The sequence below is a fragment of the Ursus americanus genome, chromosome 20, assembly GCF_024610735.1.
Source record: "Ursus americanus isolate L20-20 chromosome 20, mUrsAme1.1.p, whole genome shotgun sequence".
In the NCBI taxonomy this organism is placed as follows: domain Eukaryota; kingdom Metazoa; phylum Chordata; class Mammalia; order Carnivora; family Ursidae; genus Ursus; species Ursus americanus.
Window position 1 is genome coordinate 46,988,171 of NC_142146.1, and position 11,343 is coordinate 46,999,513.

At 37.3% G+C, this 11,343-nt stretch overlaps 1 protein-coding gene across 28 annotated transcripts in view; it reads left to right on the forward strand.

Annotated features, from left to right (window-relative positions):
• Window positions 1-11,343, forward strand: part of MBNL1 (muscleblind like splicing regulator 1) — a 196,859-nt gene that overhangs the window by 167,844 nt on the left and 17,672 nt on the right. For 24 of the 28 annotated variants that reach the window (XM_045812368.2, XM_045812487.2, XM_045812478.2 and 21 more), the window contains 3 exons: window positions 8,640-8,897; window positions 10,094-10,147; window positions 11,057-11,210. In XM_045812368.2, coding sequence (XP_045668324.1) covers window positions 8,640-8,897; window positions 10,094-10,147; window positions 11,057-11,210 — 466 coding nt within the window. The remainder of the gene's footprint in view (window positions 1-8,639; window positions 8,898-10,093; window positions 10,148-11,056; window positions 11,211-11,343) is intronic. The other 4 variants (XM_045812395.2, XM_045812405.2, XM_045812443.2 and 1 more) reach the window with 1 other exon arrangement.

The following is an 11,343-nucleotide window of genomic DNA, read 5'->3' on the forward strand; positions in this document are numbered from 1 at the left end:
AATGTGTAATTGTGGATTGAACAGAACCCAGTAGGCAACCCGGGATGAACTGTAATGAATTAGTTATTAGGAGGAGACAATATTTAGAAAGCTTAAATATCTCTATTGAAATCTCTTTAAAGGCTGAGTTGTGTGGTCAAAACTCTTACAAACTAATCCTCCCACGGTTTTAGGTAGTCTGTAATTGGTTGTATTTTGTATAGTGTTTAATCAAAATGACAACTTCTGGGACACCCGGGTGGTTCAGTTGGTTGAGGGTCTGCCTTCGGCTCAAGTCATGATCCCAGGGTTCTGGGATCGAGTCCCACATTGGGCTCCTTGCTCAGTGAGGAGCCTGCTTCTCCCTCTGCCTGCCGCTCCCCTTGCTTGTGCTCTCTCTCTGACAAAGAAAGGAAATCTTTTTTTTAAAAAAAAGACAACTTTTATCATTAGTTTTGGGTTTCTGTCTTTGTGTGTGTGTGCGCGTGCGTGAGGCGCAACGCTGTGTATTTTGTCTTCTGTACTCTCAAGTGGCTAGCGCTGCATGACTGTCATTTCCTCTCAACCTGGATTCCTCTTATCTAAACGCTTGATGGGGGGAGGGCAGCTTCCTATCTCCTCCCGGCTAACAGATCTGCCGCCGTGTCAGTTACAGTCTGTTAGCATATTGCCTCGGGAAGCTCAGGGGCACGGCTTTCTGCTCCGCACTGAGATTCTAGACGCTCCGCTCTCCAGCTTATCTCCTCTCGCGCTGATTGCACAGCACCCTGGGATCTGAATGACGTCGCGGGAAGCGCGCGCGCACACACACACACACACACGTGCCGATTGGCTGCATGTTTGGTTACTTGGGCTTAAATCTATAGTTTATCTCGTGGAATTCTGAAGTACGTGTCTGAATTTTGAGTCCCTTTTAAGGTGAAAAAAGTTTAAATTAGTGTAAGTATCGGCCAGCTGTTCTTGCCACTCCCTTCCTTCTCTCTCTTTGCTGTGCATGGTTAGACCATAAGGAAATTCAAAATACCATAGAGTATCAGCATTCCAGTTCTTCTGTTTGGAAGAACTGACGCATATTTACAGCACCCGATGTGAGGCTACAAAAAATGTTAAATCCAGCAACAGGAATCCAAGAATAGCGGTTTTGCTAATTATAATTAGGTGAGTAGCCTTGGGTCAAGTTTTTCATCTTTTCTGAGCTTCACATTCCACACATATAAAATTAGGGGATTGAACGAGATAATCTGTAAGATTGCCTCCAGTAAGAACGTCCTAAGGGACATTTAGGTTGTCTTTTTGCTTTTCATGCCAGCTATAAGCTATTGAAAATTTCATTTAAATATAACATTTAAATAAGTATATTTAAATATTTACATTAATTTAAATTTATAACTATATATTGCACATTTTATTAAATATGTAGATGTAAAACACACACATAAACTTTGTATCAGTATCCCGATTATCCGTTCTTTGTTGGATATCTTTTAGGAGACTGTAGCTGCATACTTCCTATACTGTAAAATTCAGTATTTATGCTATTCTCTAAAGAGGAACAAATCTCTTAAATATTGGTCACTGAAATAAGGCTTTTAAAATTCCGTTTTGTGACTTTGGGATACCTTTTTGTAACTTCCAAGCAGCAGTTTACTTTCAGTGATTATTTTAAGAAATTGTTAAAATCTGTAGGTACTGGAAAGGACTAAGATTTTCAGTCATATCTTTACTTTATTATGAAGAACAGCAATACCCAAGGGAGAGCTAGTGAACATCTTTCAAGTAAAAAATATCATGGGGAATATCTTTGAAACCTTTTAACTGCTGTCTTATCCTTAACAAGAAAATGTCCACATCAGGATAGTGCCAAGCTCATAAATGATACCCAATAACTTATTAAATGAAAGCATAAATGAGCCAGTCAACCAGTTAATTAATTAATCACAAAAGACACATGCTTTATTCAGAGTTTAGTGTAATCCAACAGAGAAAATAAAACATGACGAATTTTTAACATTTGTTAACATTCTCCCTGGGAACATGTTTACATTCTGAGCATTCCAACTACAAAATACGGCGTCTCGTTCACGGCCCTAGTCCTAGAGCAGTGGTTTTCAAGTTTTAATGTGATTAGAATCACTTGGGACGATCGCTAAAAATGCAGGGCCTCATCCTCATAGACTGATGCAGTAGGTTTTCAGTGGGGGTTGGGAGTCTTTCACAAATCTGCCTGGTGATTCTAAATGCAAATAGTCTATAAAATACTTACTCCACAGGATGCCAACACCTGCTATTTAAGTCTTAACTTTTCATCATTTACCTTATGTACAGTTATTTGTGACTCAGAATTAAAAAACTTGCCTCCTCCAATACACTTAACATTCGACATTTTGTTAAGTTACTAAGAACACAGTGCACAAAATGAAATATTTCAAGTAAACTGGTAATTATCAAGGTCATTTATACTGCATAATAGCATTAATCAAACAAAAAACTAACCAGTGGCCCTATATTTCAGATGCTGATGAAGATATTAGGTTGCTGTTTGGTTAACTGCATCATTTTTATATCAACAGTGTATATGAGAAGAACATAGGATATATTCTAGGAAGGTGGGCACACCACTTGACTTCTGATATTTTTCAGTTGGAGCTGGTTTGTTTTAAAGCAGATTACTTTTTTGCTGACAGTTTTATCCTACTGACGTAATCATGACATGAGTACCTATTTAGGCCATTGGATGCTGATTGCTTCCTCTCCTTATGGACACAGAAGAGTCTAGTGACTTTTTTCATACAGGCACAAAACAATATGGTCCTGATTGACTACATACAAAACAGAGCATTTAAAGCTAAGTGAGGGTTCAAGTAGTAGTGGAAGATGTGCCTAGCTTAGATCTTTACAGGCGTTTAATGGATTTGTCATGATCTATTGCATAGAAAAGACATTTGATTCAAAATAAGATTAGAAAAGCAGATGTTTTTAATGAGGTTTATGTTGATAGGATTATTTGATAGAATTATTTATTGGCTTATTGATAGGATTTGATAGGCTTATTGATAGGATTATTTAATTTTGTATTTTTGTGGAGGGTGGTTAGCTACTGTTTGTGTGACATTTTAATTTCTTTAGAAAATTACTAAGAAATCTGATGAGTTTTATGCACACAGGTCTGTGCAGTTTATGTTTTTAATCTGTCATAAGGCTTTAGAATGTCTCCGTAAAATATAGTTCTACCCCCTTTAAAACATCTAGTCCATCAGTTACTATTCTCTGTGGCTAGCTGAAGCTTTGGGAGAGAAAAGAGTTGTAAGTTGTTTAAAAATACAGTAATTACTAAGCTTAGCCACTCATTTTTGCTGTTCTTCCACTCATTTCTTCCTTCAACATAAACCTTAAACTTCCCTATCTTCATTTATCCAGAAGAAGTAGTAAAAGTAACTATAGATTTCAGCGTTGTGGCATAATGACGAGCTTGTTTCAGAGTTGTGTGTTTTCCTGTTCCATTGGTTTGTATCTTTCGTTCGTAAGAATAAATACATGAAGACCTGGAAGTGGATCAAATGGAAGGTTCCTGGGCTTATTTTGTTTTGTTTTGTTTTGAGTTGGCCATTCTTATATATTCAGATTTTTTTTAATTACATGAGATAAAGCAGCAAACTCTTAGCTATATTATGTATTAGAAAAATGCTTGTGCTCTCTGGCCTAATAGTAATGAGGGATTCTGCCTTTTAGATTTCGAAGACGATTCTCATTTGATCTTAACAGAAATCTTCTGAGGTAGCTGACATGGCTGTCTGAAGTTCAGATGGACCAAATTTGTACAATTAGTAGATAACAGATTGAAACTAGATATGACATCATCAGATGTCTGTCTTGGGAATTTAATTATATAATTAACTAAGATCATTACCCATAATCACCAGAATTTTAAAATGTGGAGACTATAATCCTTTTTGAGTTGAAAATACAAATAATTCTTGGCATTAGCTTGTATATTCATGACCACTAATGCTGTGGATACCTTGATAAAATCATTGATTATCCAGTATTCCTTTTTTAAAGTTTCATATAGCTCAAGCTTAATGGAAAATAAAGTCTGTGGTGCTTATTTTTGAACAACAGGTGCATGTGTATGTGTATGTATATATATACACGCACACACACATACACATGTATGTATACATATATACATACTCCTTAAATATTGATACATATATGTAAGCTTATAATAAGCTCCATAGTATTTGTCATGAAACTCTAAAATGACTTCCCAAAATATTAAAGTACTCCCTGTTCCTGTTATGATAAGCTCTCTGTTCCTGCTTTTGGAAGTTATTCTCCAAAAATGACTGAGTTAAATATGGTGAGCACAAAACATATTCCTTCAGAGAGCTCTCTCCTTAACAAACAGGCAAATGACTGTCCAGTTTTGGGTAAGTTCAAACATTGACATTAATGTCCTGAGAATCCCAATGCCTTAACTTGCAGAACATTGCTGAATTTAAGACTACTTATAAAACCTATTATCATTCTGACCATTTTGAAATATGCTTGTCACATTCATAAAAAAAAAACAAAACAAAACCTACAGGTCAAATAACAGAACTGTTTCTTTTAGCCAGATTTATATTGTGTGTTTTCAGCTATCTCTCCATTATCTTACTTAGTATTCATGATTCCATAGCTGGTAGCTATAAGAACTAGATAAAACCCACAATTTCTGATTCTAAACTCTATTTTTTTCTACTATACCACTGCCATTTAATTAACAAAAAAATGTCTACATAGAATAATTCACATTTCTTTGGGAAGTTTTTCTAAGTACTTTTTTCTTTTGATTTTTTTAAGTTATAAACTTTATTGCATAGATGGTTCTGGAAATGGAGTTTAGTGTTTAAATGTTTTCAGTGAAATTCTTTATTGGAATGATGGGTTTTAATGTAAAAGTAGACTCATCTATTTTGTAGGAAAATATATTAAACTTACCTGATTTACAAAACAAATCCTGCCTTAATGTTTATAAAGTAAAAGACTCAACAAACCTTTTCTTGATTGAAACACATTATGTGTTTAGCTAAATAGATGGAATTATTTTAATCTGTTTGAAAACCACTTACCAGACTATAAAAAGTACTTCTATTGTTGACCCACTCATGCCATTTCCGCAGATTTAACCTTAGAAAATGGTTTGTTAAATGTCTATAGCCGTGAATATATTCTTTGCAATATTATTTGTAACATGAAAATATCTAGAAATAATCTAGGTGATCTCTGAAAGAGTGACCTATACTATGCATATCGGTTTGATGGAATTTGATGCAGCCATCACAAATGATCACTCCGGACATTATTTAGGAAAACAAAAAAATCCCACCATTGGGATTCTCAGAACAAAACAGATCACCAAGTAGTAGCTGTATCATCATAACAACTCTTTGAAAAATGTGTGCCTGCAGAAGAGTGAATGAGAAGAGACAAAAGAACCACAGTGTTGTTAGGATTTTAAACCTATTGTGTTTTAAGTTCTCTCTGTGTTAAATCGTTACAGTTTCTTATCCTGATTTGAGTTACAAGATTAAATTTGTTGACGTTTTCTCAGCCACTTATATCCTTTGCTAATATAATATTACATCTAAGGGGTTTCTTTTGGGGATCAGCATAGTCTAAAGTTTTCTTGAGTTCCTCAAAGACCCAGGACAAGCCCAAATTCAACAGTCAAGGGGTAGATCCTGCTTTATTGATGGTGATCATTAGACAAAAATGTTGTCTTAAAAGGCCTGGGAAATTCGTTCTGTTCAGGTAGGTACCAGTGACACAGGTGCAACCTGGAGTGGGGCACGCTTCGCCCGTGCCTCTGGCAGATAGCTCTCAGCAGTGCAAGTTTTCATAGGAGAATTTCTGTTTTTTGTTTGTTTTTTTTCAAAAGCAGAAATAATGGGAGAACAGCTATTTCAGTATATTTATTCTGTTCATTTCTCATGTTGGGAGAACTTGAAGGTAGGGGTAACAAAGACCATAAAAAAAGAGCAGATCCTGACAAAGCAGTTGACTAAATCCCTTGAACCTTTGAAAAAGCTGGTTTTAGGACAAATTCTCCGTGGACTCCTAGTTATCAATCCCCTTAAATACATTTAGAGTTCTCCTGAACTGCATCTTGCAAGAGAGGAAACAGTAGAAAGTTTTAATAAACCAGTCCTTAACCTATAGGAACCACACACTCACATGCAGGAAGCGAACGTGGAGGAATGAGAAGGTGTCTCAGAACGACCATTTGTATGTAATTGGAATCTCGGTTTACATCACTGAAAGTAAAAAGAATGTTGAGACAGAGAAACAAAAAATCAAAAGCCCAGCCCTCCGGTTGTATTCTGGGAGACTCACGCTCAAATGTCTAGCACCAGGCACTGGCATAATTGCTTTTTGGAAAATAACAAATCTTAGATTTTAATAGTGATTATGAAAGAGCCCACAAATGGGCTGCTTTCAGATCTTTCTTGTCAGTGTGGCCAAGAGTAAGATAAATCGACAGATAGGGTGTCCTCTCCTCTGTTGCCAGTTCCTTCGTGAGCATGCTCAAGAAAGTGAGAGTTCCTGGAGAACTAACCCCAGAAGTGTGCGCATTCATGTAGTTTCCTATTGCTCGAGCTGGCGTGGACACGGGTTTGCCTCAACACAAAAACTGGCTTTTTGTTCGTACGTCATAGTATAAATTCAGCATAAATTTCATATACATACATGAGAAGTTTTTGTTCTCAGTTCAGTGTGCGTCTGTCTTCCTGGTGGTTTTGTTGAGCCTAATCCAGTTACGTGTTGGTTAGGGACTGGGGATTTGTGGTGTAGAAAGCTCGGCAGCTGATTCCAGCGCTCAGCCAGAGTGGAGGACAGTGGTTCAAGGGAACAGCTTCATTACTTTTGCTTTTCAAATTAGAAACTCCTGGTTACCCTTATTTTCTTCTGTTCGAGAAGACAGATGCAATGAGAAAAAAATAAGAGGGTCTTCTGTAACTTCCTAAGCCATCTTTGGATTCTTAGTCTGTCTCAGAGTGTCTGGCCTATAGTATTTATTCAGTAAATTTTTTTAAAGTAAATAAAGTGAATGAGGTGATGAATAAAGTTGGTTCCTTGCTGTGTAGATGGAATACAAGGCTTCAGTTAGCTTGAGGTTTAAAAATAGTGCAAGATGTCATTTATAATGCTCATTTTCAGATGTAGCATGATACAAATTATAGCGGTCTTCTCAAAAGGAAGCACTTTGCTCAATAATGGGCTATGGATGTAATGGGGTAAAGTACCTAGGATTGAATGTGATCATTTTATGTACACAAATCCAAGAAAACCTGTGCTTTTAAAATCGTAACACGGTTCCTGTTTCCCTTTGTTGCTGTACTCCAAAATAAAGTGCTTGGGGTCTGTATATTTTCTCAGTTTGTGAAAAGATACGTGAAAAATAAAAACTGTTTCCTTGAAGCACAAAGTAGGAGCATGAAAATATTGAAAGGACATTCTGTGTTTTAGATGGCCCTCTTGTGGTAAAAAGGTCAAACTATCCCAAATGAAGACAGTGCTGGCAACCTCCTGATGTGAGCAGCCATCGTGACAAACTTTCATATTAAGAGTCAAAATTGAGCAGACTCATGAGAAATGATCCATTTTCACTCTTTCCCCAGGGACTCCATCCAAAATTAACAGATACAAAACAAATAGTAACAAAAACTAATCTTCTTCTTCTGCTCCATGTAACTACCAAGTGAATCTCTATTGATCAGAAACATAGCTCTTGGAACCATTTTACTAAAAAGCTATCAAATTTTACACTTTTACTCGTACATAATTTCAGATTAGCACAAAAGTTGCAAAAACAGAACCAAGAGCTCCTGTCCATCCGTCAGCCGGCTTACCTAAATGTTAACCACTCACACGACCGTGTCATCACTTACAAAACAAATTAGCGGTGATATTCTGCTATTGGCCAATCTGCAGACCTCAGTCAGATTTCACCAGTTGCTCTACCAATATCCTTTCCCCGACCCCAGGATCGTTCAATCTGTGACAGTGTCTCATCTCCTTTGCCTTTCACAGCCTTGACACTTTGGGAGAGTACCGATTCGTTATTTTGTAAAACATTCCCCCACTTCAGTTTGTCTGATGTCTTCTCATGATTAAATTTAGGTGATACAGTCTCAGCAATAATACAACGAAAGTGATATATGTGGTGGCCTGTTTTTCGGTGGGTCCTATCAATGGGTGCATGATTCCATTATGTCTTCTTCCTGGCGTTATTAACTTTGATCACTTGGTTAAAGTGGGGCCTGCCAGGTCTCTTCACTGTAAAGTTACTGCTTTTTCCCTTGGTAATTAATAAGTATATCAACATAATTTAAATTAGATGTCTTAGCTTAATTAGTATAAAAAATGCGTTTTCTTTCTCATGGAGATCCTACTGAGATGGCATTATAACTTGTGTACTCAATGAGGAGCTCCTCAAGTTATTTGGTGCTTTGTGTGTGTGTGTGTGTGTGTGTGTGTGTGTGTGCGTGCAAATGATCTTTTCCCCCCTTCACGTGTGGCCTTCTACCCCCAGTCTTGCCGTGTAAGTTAAAATCTTCGGAAAGATTCTCTTTGCTCATGTTGACTGAGCCCCCCTGCGCTTAATGACCTCATAGGTATGTCGAGAGTACCAGCGAGGCAATTGCAACAGAGGAGAAAACGATTGTCGGTTTGCTCATCCCGCTGACAGCACAATGATTGACACCAATGACAACACAGTCACCGTGTGCATGGATTACATCAAAGGGAGATGCTCGCGGGAAAAGTGCAAATACTTTCACCCTCCCGCACATCTGCAAGCCAAGATCAAGGCTGCCCAATACCAGGTCAACCAGGCTGCAGCAGCTCAGGCTGCAGCCACCGCAGCTGCCATGGTGAGTAGCCTCATCAGCTCTGTCTCTGTTAGCGTCAGGAAAGCGAAGTGAACCACTGTATCTGACTACAAGCTATTCATTTATTAACCTTTAAAAAAAATTTTTTTTATTTTTTTAATTTTTTTTTTTTGCTGAAGATATGTTTGTTCAGGTATCCCAGACAATACATAATGAAGTTACCATTCACAGCTGTGAGGGTAACTCCTCCAATGGTTCAGATTGCTCCTAGCCTTGGCCTAACTCTTAATACTCTGTCTTATTCTGGATGTAGGGTTTCTGAAATTTCTGCTTTGTAAAGAACACCTGTCTCCTTTTCAATTTAACGATATTGCCATTTTCGGTCCTCTTATTTTTCTGTGTGCCATCTAATCAGCCATTGTTCCCCTTCGGTGTGTTCTTTTGCACATCAAGGCTCTTCTCTACATATATCTTGCTTTTAACAATGACATAATCTGGAACTATTTAGGAGACTCGCTTAAGCAAAATCGTTTTGAGGAGTAGCCACCAGATTTTCAAACAGTTTGCTATCTAGATCGTCTTCACTAATATTGTGGCATAAACATAATTGTCAAACTAGAGAAGCTTGACTATGCCATCATGTAGAAAGGAGAAGCAGCACTCGAGGAGTTAGAGATTGAATCATTTAGAGCAGGTACCTACACTCTAAAGGTAAATTGTAATGTGATCTAATAGCTGATTTTAATGAGTCCATTCTTTGTTCTTTGCTTAGCTGTTTTAATGTTGTCCTTTTTTTTTTACATAAATATATATATGACTTAATCATGAAAATATTCATAAAACATACTGTGTGGTATTCACAGCACAGTAAAATAATCACGAGAGAGGTCTTTTCTGTGTTTGTTTACGGATACTTGAGCAAAAATACAGAAGGCAGACTCTCTCCTCCTCTCTTCCTTTCACTCTTTTTTTTTTTTCTGTTAGAGTATCTTGTTTGTAATTAACTACAAAGAGGAGTTATCCTCCCAATAACAACTCAGTAGTGCCTTTATTGTGCATGCTTAGTCTTGTTATTCGTTGTATATGGCATTCCGATGATTTGTTTTTTTATTTGTTTTTTCTCACCTACCCAAAAATGCACTGCTGCCCCCATGATGCACCTCTGCTTGCTGTTTATGTTAATGCGCTTGAACCCCACTGGCCCATTGCCATCATGTGCTCGCTGCCTGCTAATTAAGACTCAGTCGGCTGTCAAATCACTGAAGCGACCCCTCGAGGCAACCTTTGACCTGGTACTATGACCTTTCACCTTTTAGCTTGGCATGTAGCTTTATTGTAGATACAAGTTTTTTTTTTTTATCAATTTAAAAATATATATTCCTTTTTCTGTTATAAAGTTGTAAAGTACAATGAAAAACTGAGTGTGGTTTCCTGACAAAATTAGTGGAAAGACTATACTATAAGTACCTGGACGGATATCATACCATGAAAGATTCCAAAAGCCCAGCAGCCCACATTCAGTTTAAGTACATTGTAGAATGTTCTAGTGAAATACTTTAAGGACATTAAAAATGTATTTTTGACTGTATATTTATGTACCTGTTTGGTTAGCATGGCTTTAGTGATAGAATTATTTATTTTTTAATATTTATAGTTCAGTGTTTAAGAAAAAAAAACTTGCATGCTCTGGGACATTTGCATGTCTAGGTAGGTCTGGGGGGAGGAGCAGAGTGGGGTTAGTTTTTATTTTACCTGTTTCAGTCACTCTGTACAATTAACTATTAACATTGCTTATACTCGTCAATCCTCATGGAGCTCGCAGTGCAGCTTTTCTTCTTTCCCCAAATCAGTGGCTTCTCACAGAAAGCCTGAAGCATTATGGGACTTAAAACACTTTAACACATTATAACATGTGCTCTGTCCTAGTGGGGTTTTTTGTTTTGTTTTGGTTTGGTTTGGTTTGGGTTTTTGTTTTGTTTTGTTTTGTTTTGGACAAAAATAATGCTTCCTTTAAAGCTTTTATCTTGCCTTTTTTTTTTCTTTCATTTTTGTTGATTGGATTTTTTTTTTCCACCTGGGTAGTTCAGTGCTCTGCTGCTTGCTTGCTCGTGCTTCCTAACAATTTTAGCCTTCAACTGATTTTTCTTTTTTCTTTTTCTCTTTTTACTGGTATTTGTTTTTTATACTCATTCACTAAACAGGGAATTCCTCAAGCTGTACTTCCCCCATTACCAAAGAGGCCTGCTCTTGAAAAAACCAACGGTGCCACCGCAGTCTTTAACACTGGTATTTTCCAATACCAACAGGCTCTAGCCAACATGCAGTTGCAACAACATACAGCATTTCTCCCACCAGGTAAGGGGTCTGAGCTTGTTAATGAACGAATCTGACCAGCTGCAGAGAGTTGTGCTGGTAGAGCAGATAAGCCATGCCCTCAATTTGCAGTTAGCCTATAGATGAGGTGAAAGGTAAGGTGGTCAACAGTAGA